Below are 15,786 nucleotides of genomic sequence, written 5' to 3'. Positions count from 1 at the left end.
GTTAAGAGCATTGCCTGCTCTTCCAAAGGTCCTGAGTTCAATTCCCAGCAACCACATGGTGGCTCACAACCATCTGTAATGAGGTCTGATGCCCTTTTCTGGCCTGCAGGCACACACACAGACAGAATATTGTAATAAATAAATAAATAAATATTTTTTTAAAAATTGGATTATTTCTTACGTTAAGTTCCTAAAGAACAGAAAACATGTCTTTACCAGGTATGGTGGTGCATGCCTGTAATCCCAGAACTTACAGATGGAGCCTGGGAGTTCAGGATCCTCAGACCGGCTGGGGACACATGAGTCAGATGCACCTTGATATAAAAGCAGAAAAAAAGGAAGAAAAAGGAGGAAAGGGCAGATCTTTTTCTTCCATAGTGTTAATTCAGCATATTGGTGCATTGAATATGGGAACCCAAGCCAATCCTATTGAATCTTTACTTAAATTCCATATATGTCAATGCTATCTTTCCCAGAACTTTTAGAAGGAAAAGAATGATTCTTGTTTTGAAAAAAATTTGTCAGGGTGGTGGTGGAACGCGCCTCTGATTATAGCACCTGGGAGGCAGAGGCAGGTGGCTCCCCAAGTGTGGTGCCAGCACGGTCTATAGTGAGTCCCAGGCAGCCAAGGCTACACAGAGGATCCCTGTCTCAAAATGCTAAATAAATAAAACTTAAGTCCTAAATGTGAGGGTCAGGACACTTAAATTAAATTATTTGGTTGCTAAACGCAAAGTATGGGTCGGTAGCAAAGGGCACTTGTGGCAAGCCTGATGAGCTGGGCTGGATTCCTAGGATTCCCGTGGTGGAGAAGAGAATGACCTTCACATGTGTAGCAATAAGTGCTATATTTCCTTTGTTTTGTTTTTCAAGACAAAGTTTCTCCGCTTAGCCCTGCTGTCCTGGAATTCACCTTGTAAACCAGACTGGCCTTGAACTCAGAGATTTGCCTGCCTCTACCTCACGAATGCTGGATTAAAAGCAAGTGCCACCACCACCCATGCTATAATTTTAATAATAAAAAAAAGAAAGAAAGAGCTGGGCGGTGGTGGCGCACGCCTTTAATCCCAGCACTCGGGAGGCAGAGGCAGGCGGATCTCTGGGAGTTCGAGGCCAGCCTGGTCTACAGAGCTAGTTCCAGGACAGGCTCCAAAGCCACCGAGAAACCCTGTCTGGAAAAACCAAAAAAAAGAAAGAAAGAAAGAAAGAAAGAAAGAAAGAAAGAAAGAAAGAAAGAATATGAAACACATGAAATCTGGAAGCAAACATAAAATCCTAAAGCAGACTTGGTGATTGATGTGCACCTATAATCCCAGTACTGGGGAGAAGGAGGTGAGAGGGCCAAGGTTGGCTGGGAGATGACTCTACAGGTGCAGCGCTTGCCTACATAAAAGCCTGGTGGGGTGGTATGCACCTGTAGTCCCAGGAGAAGCCAAGAAGGGGGCAGCTACACCCAGGCCTACTTACCAAAGCTCTAGGCTGAGACTCTATCTCACACAAACAGTAGGAGGTGCCTGAGGACCACCTCCGAGATTGTCTTCTGACTTCTACATGTACATGTGACGCACACATGTACATACATCCTTACCCCAGATAAGAGAATATGAAATGAATAAATAAAATTAAAAAGTAAATGAAATTTTAAAATTTTCAAACAAACAAAAGTTCAACCTCCATAGTGAGTTCAAGGCCAGCCTGGACTACATGCAACCCTGTCCCAATTTTTTAAAAAAATCCCTAAAACAGGGGTTCATTTTGAACTTTTAATTTAGTTATCCTCTCACAATTTCATATATATATAATGTACTTTGATCATACTTTCCCTTGTGTATAATAGAAACCCTTACTCAGAGTCTGTTCAAGTTAATCCTCTACAGTTATGGAAAATTCGTGTGTACGTGCGTTATAGAAGATGCCCACAACCGCCAACACATTAGTAACGAGCCGACAGTAATGACAGAGTCGTAACAGACACACAGTGGCACACCAAGAGTTAGAAGGAGCAAGAGAAATGTTCCAGTCCCTTTCAGCAAAAGAGCAGGCAGCATACTTCACACCACAGAGTAAATGACAGTCCTACCTCACTAACTGGGCACAACCCCACATCACCAGCATGCCTTCTGCAGAGCTTGGAACTCCTAGAGACCAACATTTCTACCCCAATAAAGGATGCTGTGGTCTGGCGAGATGGTCCAGTGGTTAAGAGCACTGGCTGATCTTCCAGAGGTCCAGGGTTCGATTCCCAGCACCCACATGGCAGCTCACAACTGTCTAATCCAGCTCCCAGTGATCTGACATCCTCACACAGACATACATGCAGGAAAAATACCAATGCACATAAAAATAAAATCATTGACAAAATGTTGTATCCTCAAACTAGTTAAATTTGTAATAACTAAGTCTGTCTGACAGAACTGATTTTTCCTGTGGAGATAAGGTAACTTCCTTCTATTATTTTGATCTATAAATACAAAATGAAGGGAAGTGCCAGGAGGTGAAAACTTAAACTACAAAAAAATAATGAAATTCCTGTTTAAATCTGACTGTCATTTCTAACCCAGTCTAAACCATCATCTTCCTGGGTTTCAAAGCTGTCTCATGGCAATCCTTAATTTGGACTGTAACTAACTAGTGGTATATAAATATATATAATCAGAAGGACTTCATTCAGACCTAGTGGCATTACTGCCATCTCGGTTCAAGTATGTGCACTGTGTGATATCTACACAGTGATGAGATGGCCTAATAACAGTTCTCAAAAGCATATGGCCATTTCGAGTGACACGGGACTGCCTAGATGGTGGTTATTCCAGCAGCCTTGAAACCGTCTGGGCAGAGATGGGCATTTCCATCACGTGCTGTTCCAACAGGGAAGGCTGGTCTCGAAATGATTAAAGAGTCTTCGCTGGGCAAGAGTTGACATTGGAAAAGATTAGAAAGACAAATGAAGTTGCCAAACCCTCTAATTTCCCTTATAGGCACATCCTGGCATGCACTCTAAAAGTCACCAAAATTGAGTTTATTGGCCTAACTGGTCCTTCCTTAAGTCTCGAAGGTCAAAACCCACAAGTTGATGTTTTGTCTGAATGGAAAGGAAGTTGTTTAATGTGGTGAGGGACAGCTGGCCCTATAAAAATGTGTAAAACATTCAGCACCAGACCCAGGCTGGCTGCTCCTACCACTCAGCCTAGACTGAGGTAAGCGTAACTCGGTGAGTCAGGCATGAGGAGGCATGCCTGTGATCTTAGCACACAGGAAGCTGAGGCAGGAGGATCTTGATTTGGAAAGCAACATACCAAGAGCCTCTCAATGGTCGAACGAATTGGAGCCTGAGATCGTGGCCAGATTGGAGGGAGAAGGAATTTAAGTCCTCTGGGTTTTACTTTCCCCAGCACAAGTTGGTCTTCAAAGACCACGTTAACCAACTTCATCGGGTTGTCTTTCAAGAGTAAGAAAGTGAAGTTGCCCCAAGTTCTGTCACTCGGCCTTGGAGTCTTCTCATGATAGTTCCTACAACACCCTGCAGAGGGCAGCAAGACCCAACAGACGAGCCGGTGGGGACACGCCCTGTGTCACCAAAGAGCGCAAACCTAGGCCCTGCAGCCAGAGGCCTCCCCGGGAGCGCCCTCCGGCGTCCATCCACCACTCCCGCAGGGCCTTCGTTCGCCCGTCTCTCATTTTTAAAGCACCGGCTGCAAGCAGATACGGCTCAGGACCCCAAAAGGGGTAGGGCCGAAATACAGTCCAGCTGAGGAGGAGCCTCATTTACCACCCGCAAGACTGAGGCCGAAGACGGACTGCGCACGCGCAGGACCGCCCACTCCTGGAGGCCTGCCCCAAAGCCCGGGCTGCGCGCGCTCCCTTCTGGGAAAAAGCACCCGGGTAGGGGGTCACCGTGAAAGTTCCTCTCCGCTTTTCGGCGTCCGGCCGGACCCAGATCTCGGCGCCGACTCAAAACCGACCCCACCTACCGTCAACGGCTGCGGGAGCTCCCACTCTCCTCACGGCGGGCCTGCCCTCGTGCGCAAACTGAAAGGCCTAGGGTAGAGGCCACCCCCCCACACACACACTCGAGAAGGCGGAGTCTTGGGGTACGGGGCGGAGCCAAGACCTGTGGCGGGCGGGGACCCGAAACCTCACTTGACCAGACTACTCGCAGCTCTGTTGCTTTCCTAATTCCTTTCCAGTCGAAACGAAATATTACTTCTTCCTTGCCCCTTCTTCATTATTTACATCTTTATTATAGACTATCTCCTGCTGCACATTTTAGTTACTAATTTAAATCTTAAATGCAGGGACCCTGTCATATTCATAACTGCAGGTGCAGGACCTTGGTCGTGGGAAGCACTCAATATAATTGAATGCTAGTACATTCAAGTGGCATTGGCAGTTCACAGGCAAAAAAAAAAAAAAATCTCATTTATTCGCTTAATAACCCATTAAACCCATGGCCCCTGCTTCTGAACACATTAGCCTAAGAGAAGGAAAGGCATCCCATTCTATTGGGAAACGGCACATCTAGATGGGCCACAAACACCTCACTGGGAGAAAGTATTGCCTCGCAGGTGAGACTCCAGCAAACTGGGAGTTACTGCTAGACTGATGAAGACAAAAATGGTTGGTGCTCATGATAATTACTGGGACCTAACTGCTTCTCTGCTAGCTGCGGGGCATGACTCCTCAGAGGTAGGCAACAAGTCGGCCATCTCTCCTGTTTTAGAGGGCCCTCCTTCCTCATCCTCAGAGTCTTCAGGCATTGGACAAAGGCAATGGAGAGGCTGTGGGATGTGGGAACACAGGTTTGTGATGGGTAATGGAAGCCCATACTCTTGAGCAGCCTTCTCCCTGGACTTCTGAGTTTCTTGGGCAGTGAAAGAAGTTGGCAGCCGTTGACCTAGGCCTCGCTCAATCCGTGTACCTGCAAAAGAGGGTTTGGTCAGGCTGGAGGGATAGCTCAGCTGTTAAGAGCTGGTTACTGTTCTTACAGAGGACCCAAGTTCAAGTCCCAGCTCCGATATCAGATGGCTTACAACTGTATCTCTGCATCTGGGAGGATGTGCATTCGTATGCATATACCCACAGATGCACAGACATACACATAATTTAAAATGAAAATAAATCTTTAAAAATAAGTAAGCCAGGCATGGTGGCACACAACTTTAATCCTAGCACTCGGGAGGCAGAGACAGGTGGGTCTCTGTGAAGTTGAGGCTGGTCTGGTCTACAGAGTGAGTTCCAGGACAGCTAGGGCTGTTATTCAGAGAAACCTTGTCTCGGAAAAAATAAGTAAAAGGAGGGGCTGGGCTGGTCATTACCCAACCCTGGTCCCAACTTACCAGAAATGGTGTTTTCTAGAAGAAAGCCCAAAAGACCCGCTAGGAAAATGGGTTCTGCCAGCAAAGAACGCAGGAACATATCCAAGGGGCTCCAGCCTACAAAGGATTGGGGCCAGGCAGGAAGGTAACTGATATTGTCCAAGGCAATGTGTCTTCCCTTTCAGACCTAAATTAAGTCTTGGACCAGGAACGGTTTTCACTAAGCCATCATTCCATCCCACTACAGTGCGTCTGCTACAAATTCCCTTTCCCACACTCAGGCCCTTCCCAGAGGATCCCTCTTAACACTGTGTTTTCTTTTTTTGCTTTTGTTTGTTTTTGTTGTTGTTCTTGTTGTTTCGAGACAGGGTTTTGCTGTAGTTGTGGAGCCTGTCCTGGAACTAGTTCTTGTAGAGCAGGCTGACCTCGAACTCACAGAGATCTGCCTGCTTCTGCCTCCTGAGTGCTGGGATTAAAGGGATGCACCATCACCACCCGACAACACCATATTTTCTAAGCACCCACATACCCTCTGGATTCCTGTTGTTCAAGGCTCCCTTTCTCTGGACATTTGGGATTAAAAAGCCCTGTCTCTTCCACTTCTGACCTTTGGTGCTCTAGCCTGAGCCTCAACACTTCAGTCCTACAATACTTTGGGCCGGGTAATTTTGCTATGAGCAGCTGTCCAGTGCACTAAAGGATGTCTACCAACCTCTCTAAGCACCGAATGCCTGTAACAATCCCTTTTCTCACTGGATGTGGTAGCACATGCCTTTAATTCCAGCACTCAGGAGGCAGAGGCAAGAAGACTCTGAGTTCGAGGCCAGTCTGGTCTACAAATCAAGTTCCAAAACATCTGGGTGGTTACACAGAAAAACCCTGTCTCAAAACTAGCAAACAAACAAACAAAAAAATCCTTTCTCCCATTTTGTAACATCCGAAAAAAAAAAGTCTCCAGACATGGCTAAATCTTCCACATGGAACAAAACTTGAAAACCACGGCTCTGGATAATCCACGCTGTTTGTGGCTCTCAGGATACGCTACTTCTGTCCCATGATCCTATCCTTTATCTTTGTGGATGGTGGAAATGTGACCAAGAATGACCTTATCAGCTGTCCCTGTGGTTGACATCATAATCTTGTCACTTGGGAGTCTGAAGCAGGATTGCCAAGAGTTTGAAGCCAGACAAGTTTCCAAAAGGAGACCCTGTCTCTCACACAGAGAAATGGCCTTTGCCAAATAGGTTTAAATTTTTCCATCCTCAAAGACCAATTGGTTCTACTGAATCACCTCAGTCAGAAGCTACTCTTGTCATTGAGTGCCATGGGTCCTTTGCTTTTGTTTTTCTCTGGGCCACTCTGTGTACCCCTGACTGGCGTGGAACTCACTGTGCAGACTACTGGTCTCAAACTCGCAGAGGTCCCACAAGCCGGGGTTTAAGGCATGGTCTGCCATGCCCTCCTCACGGCTCTTGTCTTAACCTCCTTGTCATGTTCCTGAACAAATCCCCTCCTTCATACCACTGTACCATCCAGAAGCACTTTTGTGTCCTGACCTAGTTAGCTTTCTTTAAAAAAATTTGCTTGAGGGGAGGAGTTTTGTAACTGGCCAGCCTGAACTGCCAACTTGTCACTGCCTAGAGTTACCTGAGAAGAGAGTCCCAACTGAGGAATTGCCTAGATTAGATTGGTTTGTGAGGAAGTCTGGGGGGGGGGATTGTTTTGATTGGTGATTAGTTTAGTAGGGCCTGGCCCACCATAGGCAGTACCATCCCTAGACAGGTGGTCTTGGACTGTATAAGAAGTTAGCTGATGCCGGGCGGGTGGCGCACGCCTTTAATCCCAGCACTCGGGAGGCAGAGGCAGGCGGATCTCTGTGAGTTCGAGACCAGCCTGGTCTACAAGAGCTAGTTCCAGGACAGGCTCCAAAGCCACAGAGAAACCCTGTCTCGAAAAAAACCAAAAAAAAAAAAAAAAAAAAAAAAAAGTTAGCTGAGCATAAGACAGCATCCTCCATGGTACTGGCTGTGAAGTGAGTTCCTTGTTTGGAGGTAACGCTGTGTAGATTAGCAAGCAGACCTGCCTTAAAGATTTTGCCTTGAATTCCTGCCATGGCTTCCCTCCAGGATGGAATGTGGCCTGGAATAAGCCTCCCCCTGCCCCAGAGCACAAAAGCAGGAGCATAGTGCTCAATAAACGTTTGTTAAATAAATGGATGAAGTATATGCAAAATCTCATTGTGAGAACAATTCAGAGAGCCTAAAGCAGTGGCTCCAACCTTCCAAATGCTGTGACCCTTTAATACAGTTCTTCATGTTGTGCTGACCCCCGACATAAATCTTATTTCCTTGTTTGTTTTTTTGAAATAGGATTTCTCTGTAGCTTTGGAGCCTGTCCTGGAACTCGCACTGTGGACCAGACTGGCCTCAAACTCACAGTGATCTGCTTGCCTCTGCCTCCCAAGTGCTGGGATTGAAGGCATGCACCACCATCACCTGGCCCATAAATTATTTTCATTGCTACTTCATAACTGTAATTTTGCCACTTTTGTGAGTCATACCATAAATATCTGTGTGTTTTCTTTCTTTCTTTCTTTTCTTTTCTTTTTTTGGGTTTTTTTTTGTTTTTGTTTTTTGTTTTTTTTTTTGGTTTTTCAAAACAGGGTTTCTCTGTGGCTTTGGAGCCTGTCCTGGAACTAGCTCTTGTAGGCTCTTGTAGACCAGGCTGGCCTCAAACTCACAGAAATCTGCCTGCCTCTGCTTCCCAGGTGCTGGGATTAAAGGCGAGTGCCACCACCCCTGGCAAATATCTGTGCTTTCTGATGGTCTTAGGCAACCACTGTGGTCATTGGGGGGTCATTTGACCCCCAAAGGAGTCATGACCTACAGGTTGAGAACCACTGATCTAAAGCCTCAATCCCGCCGGGCGATGGTGGCGCACGCCTTTAATCCCAGCACTCGGGAGGCAGAGGCAGGCGGATCTCTGTGAGTTCGAGACCAGCCCTGCTCTTCAGAGCTAGTTCCAGGACAGGCTCCAAAGCCACAGAGAAACCCTGTCTCGAAAAACCAAAATAAATAAATAAATAAATAAATAAATAAATAAATAAATAAAGCCTCAATCCCACTCTTTTTTTCTTCTCCACCCCACCTACCTGTGTTGAACTCTGGGGCTTCCCAGAGCCACCTTGGCAGAAGCAAGGCCATAAAGATGGAGAAGCCCACAATGAAGACATTTCGCCCAGAGTCAATGTCAGCCAGGTGGAAGCTGGAGAAGCCAGCAGACAGAACTACAGCCTGGGTCACTCCCAGTACCCCACCTGCCTCATACAGAAGAAAACACAGTGGTAGGAAGAGGGCAAAGCTCAGGGTTTGTAGGGCAGGCAGGTTGTAATGGGGAAAAATAACCATTAGGCTTGTTTGTGATTCATCAAGAAACTCAGTTGGGCTGAGAAAACAAGAGCATATGTCCATATCCATTCAGAGAAGCTATTTAGAAAGAAAGGGCACAGCTTAGCCAGCTGGTTGGGCCAAATAGTATTCTAATACCTCTCTTCACATCTATTCACTTACCAAGCACGGGCAGTGGGATGTTGATGAATAACTGAGCCAGCCTTGGGGAGAGCCCAAGACCCACGCAGAATAGCCCCACCAGGTGGGCTACTTGCCGCGAACCAGTCTGCATAAAGAAGAGACACTAGAGAACACAGCCGAGTCCTTGGACTGTACCAGGTCTTTGCTTGGCCCACTTCATTTCAGCTTTCATATCCCAGCTTAAATGTGACCCTCCTAAGCATCCGAGCCACTCTACGCAAAGGTACCACCTTTGCTCAGTCCATACACCACTGCTTTCAGGACAGTGTTTACTACCCTCAAACTATGCTATATACTTCCTTTTTATGAAGTCCCCAAGAGAGCAGGGCTTTCTCTGACTCATTCTTCAACTGTAATGAGCCTTGGCAGAGCTCCCGATTCACCCGACACACCGATTTCCTGTTTCTCTACATGCATAGCATTTTGTACTTCTAGGCACCTCCCTCAGTGAACTGCCTGACTGAGAGCTCGCCCGGCTGACAGTATCAGTATGAGCTCCTGCCCTTGTACCTCTCCAGTCCCCTCAGTCCTGTCTCAGATCCACGTACCTGGAAAAGACTCACTGTGCCTACGTTAGGGAAGCTGGATGCAGTGCCCAGGGGGCTCCCCAGCAGCCCTGCCAGCACACTGCCCAGCCCCTCCAGGCTCAGCCCTCGACTGCAGGCGTGTGGTGGTGGAGGAGACAAATGCAACAGCTGGCCACACAGGGCATAGCAACCCAAGGAACTGGTGGAGGCTGCCAAAGCCATGGAGATGCCTGCAGCCAGGGCCCTGGGTGTCAATAAGGGCCAATCCCACTCACCTGAGGAAGAAGAAGGAGTCATCTATAGTCATCTACGGACTCAAGCCTGGAGCATCCCTCTGCCTCTCCCAGATGCTCTCTAGTGGTTCAGCATACCCACTGAACTCTAAAGACCTTCTCTTCACTATGATCTGCGGGGTAATCCTTGATCTCAGACTCTCAATTCTGTTCCTAGTCTCATTCCTTACCACATTCCACCTTACTTCAAACACATTAGCTTTGTTTTAGGGACTGGACTTGCTGTGTTCCTGGCAACCACAGGGCCCTTTCATATGCTGTTTACCTAGTACACTCCTGAGTCCTGTTTACCTACTGTCTTCTGTATCCTGTCCAACTAGCACCCATTCTCCCCACCTCTTACATCTCATCTCACTTCTTCAAGGGTTATTTCTCCCACCACATTCAAGCGTGGTGATGCATCCCTGTAATTACAACACACGCGAAGTACAGAGAGCTTAAGGCCATCGTTGACTACAAGGCAAGTTCAAGGTCAACTTAGGCTATGTGAGATCCTATCTCAGAAAAGGGGGGGGGGATATAAGAACTAGGGGATGGGGAGAAGTGCTGTGAGATGCTCTCTTCTGGACATGACATGACAATTGCACTCATGAGCTCACAGCGGCTACTGCTACTTGCACAAGATTTATACAAGAACAAGCCATTCGAGATCCAAACATGGAAGCAGGAGTGTGGTAAAAGTTCATGAGGCTTCACCCCGGCTGAGGAGCGAGGTGATAGCTGCTGGGGAAGGGGCAGCCAACTTTCTTCAGAGGTGTGGACCCTAGTAGGTTGCCCTTGCTCCAGCAGATGGCTCCACACCCATGCACAGACAGGCAGCACTATTCAGACTCAGTGAATCATTTTTCTGAAGGACATGAAGATGGGATGGGGATGTGTTGGAGGCAGTGGGAGGAAAGGTTGGATATGATCAAGATGTATTGTATACATGTATGAAACATGTCAAGAAATAATTTAAAATATATTTAAAAAGAACACTTTTTTTTTTCAAGACAGGGTTTCTCTGTATAGCTTTGGAGCCTGTCCTGGAACTAGCTCTTGTAGACCAGGCTGGCTCTGCACTCACGGAGATCCATCGCCTGCCTCTGCCTCCTAAGTGCTGGGGTTAAAGGTGTGTGCCACCACCGCCCAACCTAAAAAGAACACTTCTAAAAAGAAAAAAAAATCTAAACAACAACAACAAAACAAAAAACAATAACAAAAAAAAAAAAACAGTTCTCTCAACCCCTCTAATAGTATCAAATTTTCTCTCACTACAAATCCTAGTTTTACTTAGGTACATTTACTACAATGATAATTTTAGATTTACTTAAATATATATATATGTATGTATGTATGTGTGTGTATATATACATATATATCTCCAGCTCCATGAAGCAGACATTATTACTCCTGTATTCATCACTATGCCTACCATGTGCTGAGGGCCTGGTCAAAACTCAACAGGCCATTATTAAGCTGTTAATGAAGGGGCTGATGTGGAGTTCGGTGTAATGCCCTTGCTGAGTATGCGAGTATGCATGAGGTTCTAAATTGACGGACCCCTACCATTATGACAAATAAACATGAATGACAAAGTTTCACATATGCTGACTCCAAGGCAATAACTCTACAGTTACCAACAGAAATGTCCACAGGGGCTGATAATGTAAAGTTGCTAGTTGGTCAGCGATCTCAAAAGTAAGCAGAGGGATGGAGAGTAAGTATATATGGTATAATGTCTCCTGACACTGACCCAAATAATACACCTGCAGTGAAGTGGGGGGCAACTCCTCAAGTAGGCAGTTTTTCCACCTGTGTTTTAAGAAAATACAGATTTAATTCAGAAGTAAGAGGTGAGTTCCATTAAATCTTTTATGTGACTATGTGACCTTTTTTTTTTTTTTTGAGACAGGGTCTCATGAAGCCCAGGTTGGCCTCAAACTTGATTATGTAGCTGTGGATGACCTTGAATTCCTGATCCTCCTGCCTCCACTTCCCAAGTATTGGAATTACAGATATGTGCTATTTCACCTGGCTGAAGTCTATTAAGTTGTGAATTCAAAAAAATAGAAACCTTTATTTGATCAAGAGAATGGGAGCATAGGAGAAAACCTACCTGGGTGAGGCAGCCAAAACCATGGTGCCTCAGTGGGATCAGACAGCTGTAGGGGGATAACACTCAGACCCAGAAGGGCAGAGATGATCCACACACAGGCCACAGGGGTAAGCACCTGAAGGACAACACTGAGATGGAAAAGTGCTCCCTCCTCCCCCAGAACCTTCTGAAACTCAGAAGTAGGAGACCAAAGGAACAGTCCATGTCAGTCCCACACACTTTTTCCACTTTGACGGTTTTATATTATATATGTGTATATGTATATATATACATACATACATACATACATACATATAATATTTCATATTTTGAGATAGGGTCTATGTAGCCCTGACTGTCCTGTAACTCTCTATGTAGACCAGGCTAGCCTCAAACTTACAGAAATCTTTCTGCCTCTTCCTCCCAAGTGCTAGAATTAAAGGCATGCACCACCATGCTTGGTTCAACTATTTTATTTATGTTTGGGGGCAGGCTTAAAGGCCATACAAGGGACTTGGCTTCTGGAGCAGGAGTTCCATGCAGTCATGAGCCACCCACATATGTAATGGGAGGCAAACTGGGGTCCTCCAGAAGAGCAGCAATGTCTTATGTTTATTGTCCATGTATTTCAGGCTGGGCTGAAACTTCCTATATAGCAGAACTTGAACTCCTGAGTCCTTTTGCCTCCCCCTGCCCGGTATGGAATCACTGGTGTGTGCCACCTCACCTGGCTATGTGCATCAGTCGGCCACCTCACCTGGCTATGTGCATCAGTCGGCCCTTCTCGCTCCATCTGCCCAGAGCCCCCACGTACCGAAAGGAGTCGGAAGACAGGAATATAAATGTGAGTTGAAGAAGTTGAAGCTGGCCTCCAGGAACACCAGGGTACCCGGCAGGAGCCCAAGTGCTGAGAACAGATCACCATGAGCAGGATGAGTCTAGGAAAGAGAAGGAGCTCAGTGGGTCAGAAGCATCAGAACCCTGAAGGGTGGCAATGCCGGGGAGCAGAGTATCACAGAAGGACACCCCAGGGAAGAAGCTGCTCATGGAGGGGTAGGGAGGTACTCTGAGGTACCATAGCATGTGACTATGAATATCAGAGAGACCGAGGGAATTAAAGGAAAGGCTTGGATCCCAAATCTAAAACCTGCTATCCCTGCCCAGGTGGCTATGGAATCTAATAAGGCAGAAGCTCTGTCTGTCTCCCCAAGTCTGCACACCCACTGGGTACCATCCCACACCTGTTAGGACTCACTTACAGCAAGGCCAGGCCCCAGTGAGTGGAACAGAACTGGGCCACCTCCTTGTGGGCAGAGAGCCCTGCTACAACCAGGCTGGGTGCCAGCACCAGTGGTCCACAGTAGGGAAAAACACGGCCAGGCAACCCTAGAAGTCCTATTGTGCCCTGCAGCAGCCCGGATACCACCACTGCCCCTGACACCTGATGAAGGAGAGGAGAGGAGAGGATAGGTAGAAGATGTTCTACTCAATCAAGTTTACTTCAGTCTGGAATTTCTTTTTTTTTAAATCATTTATTTACTTTTATTTCATTGGCATTGGTATTTTGCCTACATGTATGTCTGTGTGAGGGTCCTGGGATTAGAGACATTTGTTAGCTGCCATGTGAGTACTGGGAATTGAACTCAGGACCTCTGGAAGAGCAGTCAGTGCTCTTAACTGCTGAGCCATCTCTCCAGCCCCAACCTGGGATTTCTAACAAATTCCAAGGACAGGCTTCTGCCTTGCTTCCTTCCCGGTAGCATCGGTGTCTGCACAACGGAAATGAGAGTGTCTCCAGGCTGGGATCACCCCGTCCTTCTGCTGTCTTTTTCCAGGCACTCACCTCTCGGAGACAAGTGTTCCAGAGCTCCAGGCCTTGGCAGCTTGACAAGCTACACAGATGCAGTGAGAGGGAGGCTGAAAGTTTGGGGTACAGAGAGGTATAAACGGAATAGAGACTCAGCGCTCTCTTGGACTGATGCCTGGTATGACCCCCAAGACCTCTCTCTCTCTACAATACCCGACAAGCTCCAGCACATACTTCTGCCACTAGTCTGTCTTTACTCTGTACTCACCGTTTCCAGGGGTCTTGGTAGTCAGACATGGCTTCTGGTTTGTCAGCACCAGTGCAGGGATAAGGAACTCTAAGGATGGAGCCTGGACTAGAGGTAGCCTGTAGGAAGGGCAGCCCCAGCAGGTTTGGAAACGTGGCAGTCAACAGGGTTCCCTTGTCTCTTCCCTCTCTCAAAGGAGTTCCCCTCACCTGCTGCCCATCCAAGTTTGCAGGACCGTAGACACACCACAGGAAAAGAAACTGGAAGCCAGAAGCTGAGCAGGTGAGTATGAGAGTCCCCCTGGGGGAAGGCTGTGAAGCAGCAGCAGATGGGAGGCAGAGAGCAGAGATGACAGAACCAGGAAATGCTGGAGAGAGGAGTGCAAAGGGGCAGGCTTCAGAAATACCCATCTGTAGGTTTCTCGTGACTCATTGACTCCCTCCAAATACCAATTTCAACCAACTTCTGCACCTCTACCTCCTACCTGTAGAGCCAGAAGACAGCTGAGGACCCAGGTGGAAGGCCCACACCGAGAGGCCCATGAGTGGGAGGAGGGATTCTGGAGAGGGGGCAGCAGTGGTGGCACGGGAGCAGGGGCATCCTGTGAGCCCACAGCTAGGAGTGGAACAGGATGGAGAGGTGATCGGCTCATGCTGCCTGGCTGGATTGTGTCTTGGCTGCGCAGGATAGTTGAGTAAAGAAAGAGGGCAGAGTGTGGGTGGAGTGCACTGACTGTTGCGGGGAGGGGGTGGGAGTGTCAACGAAGCGGAGAGAGAGAAATAAGGGCTTGGGAGCAGGACAGGGCTCTTTCACCTTTGCCCAGCTCTTGAGCAAGTTCCATCAGCCATTAACCTAGCAGCTGAGTTCTGGACCCCTCCCTCAAGAATTTTCACCCATGCCCCTGCTTCTACCAGGCTCTGAAATGGAGGGTTAGGGGAGACCTATCAGAATAGCCTCAAGAGATTAGATTTTGCAAACTCTCCTCTCACCATCAGCATTCAGCAGCATCTATTAGGTACACATTCTTCAACCAAACAAGACGTGCCCACATCCCATAGGACAATGACCACTACATATAACACACTCACTGTAAAGCAAGAGTAATTAATAGTAATGTGTATTTCAAAACGCGAAAGCTTGGGCACAAATAAACCAGAAGGCAATGGAACAGTCTGCCGCCCATGCCCATAGATAGGGTCACTGTGGATGACATGGCTACCTGCCAGCCAATGACATTTACTGGTAATTCAGATGGCATAAGCAGTATTGACATCGGCAACCTGGTTTCCTAAAATAGTGAGCAAACTTTTGGTGAAACATTGAACAAAGTATACATTTACTTTACATGGAAGTATAATTCCATAAAAATTGAGGTTTTTTTTTTATTTTTGAGATTATTATTTCTGCCTTCCCTTTCCTCCCTCGAAACCGTCCCATATACCCCTTCATCTCATTTTTCAAATTCATGTCCCTTTTTTCACTGTTACTACATGGATATATGTACATACACATATGTATTACTAACTATAACCTACTCAGTCTGTATGTTACTCATACTTCCAGAGCTGACCATTTGGTACTGAGGAAGACTTACTCCCACTCCCAGCATCCCTTTGTTGCAGTTAATTCTTTGTGGGTTGAGTCCTCAGGTTGATTTTTCCAAAATGCACAAAAAATGTCTCATTTGCACTTTAAAAATAACTTTAGAATCGGCTAGGTGTGGTGGTACATGACTGTATCCCAACACTCTGAAGGCAGATGTAAGTGGAAAGCAAGTTCCATATCAGCCTGAACCTCACGAGTCAATTTCCAGTGGCAGCTAACTCCATTTTTAATAGGCGCTAACAGGATTTTATATGCACAGTGATGTCTTAGAAACTTCATGGTAGCCGGGCGCCTGTAATCCCAGCACTCGGGAGGCAGAGGCAGG

The 15,786-nt window shown here is 46.9% G+C and overlaps 2 protein-coding genes across 6 annotated transcripts in view; both read right to left on the bottom strand.

Moving 5' to 3' along the window:
* Positions 1-4,054, bottom strand: part of Nhej1 (non-homologous end joining factor 1) — a 103,785-nt gene extending 99,731 nt beyond the window's left edge. For 2 of the 3 annotated variants that reach the window (XM_026786367.1, XM_026786368.1), the window contains exon 1: positions 3,297-3,731. In XM_026786367.1, coding sequence (XP_026642168.1) covers positions 3,297-3,431 — 135 coding nt within the window. In that variant the 5' untranslated portion in view covers positions 3,432-3,731. Of the gene's footprint in view, positions 1-3,296; positions 3,732-3,971 lie in introns of those variants that run through there. The other variant, XM_013351693.2, reaches the window with a different exon arrangement.
* A 580-nt stretch (positions 4,055-4,634) lies between these two features.
* Positions 4,635-14,508, bottom strand: Slc23a3 (solute carrier family 23 member 3). Of its 3 annotated transcripts, none has more exons than XM_005361608.1 (12): positions 14,341-14,508; positions 14,066-14,223; positions 13,866-13,975; positions 13,646-13,731; positions 13,062-13,243; positions 12,617-12,740; positions 11,824-11,938; positions 9,454-9,707; positions 8,885-8,990; positions 8,467-8,631; positions 5,337-5,432; positions 4,635-4,918 (listed from the first exon to the last, which is right to left on the bottom strand). In XM_005361608.1, the coding sequence occupies exons 1-12, from the start codon at positions 14,506-14,508 to the stop codon at positions 4,635-4,637; spliced, it is 1,848 nt and encodes a 615-aa protein (XP_005361665.1). The 3 variants fall into 3 exon arrangements, with proteins under 3 accessions (XP_005361665.1, XP_005361666.1, XP_005361667.1); XM_005361609.2 differs by having other exon boundaries at positions 13,646-13,719; positions 13,878-13,975; XM_005361610.1 differs by lacking the exon at positions 9,454-9,707 and adding an exon at positions 12,448-12,450 and having other exon boundaries at positions 11,824-11,869; positions 12,617-12,709; positions 13,646-13,719; positions 13,878-13,975.
* Positions 14,509-15,786: the final 1,278 nt, after the last annotated feature.

The sequence above is a fragment of the Microtus ochrogaster genome, linkage group LG4 (assembly GCF_000317375.1).
Source record: "Microtus ochrogaster isolate Prairie Vole_2 linkage group LG4, MicOch1.0, whole genome shotgun sequence".
Classification (NCBI taxonomy): domain Eukaryota; kingdom Metazoa; phylum Chordata; class Mammalia; order Rodentia; family Cricetidae; genus Microtus; species Microtus ochrogaster.
This window is presented reverse-complemented; position numbering and strand designations above follow the sequence as displayed.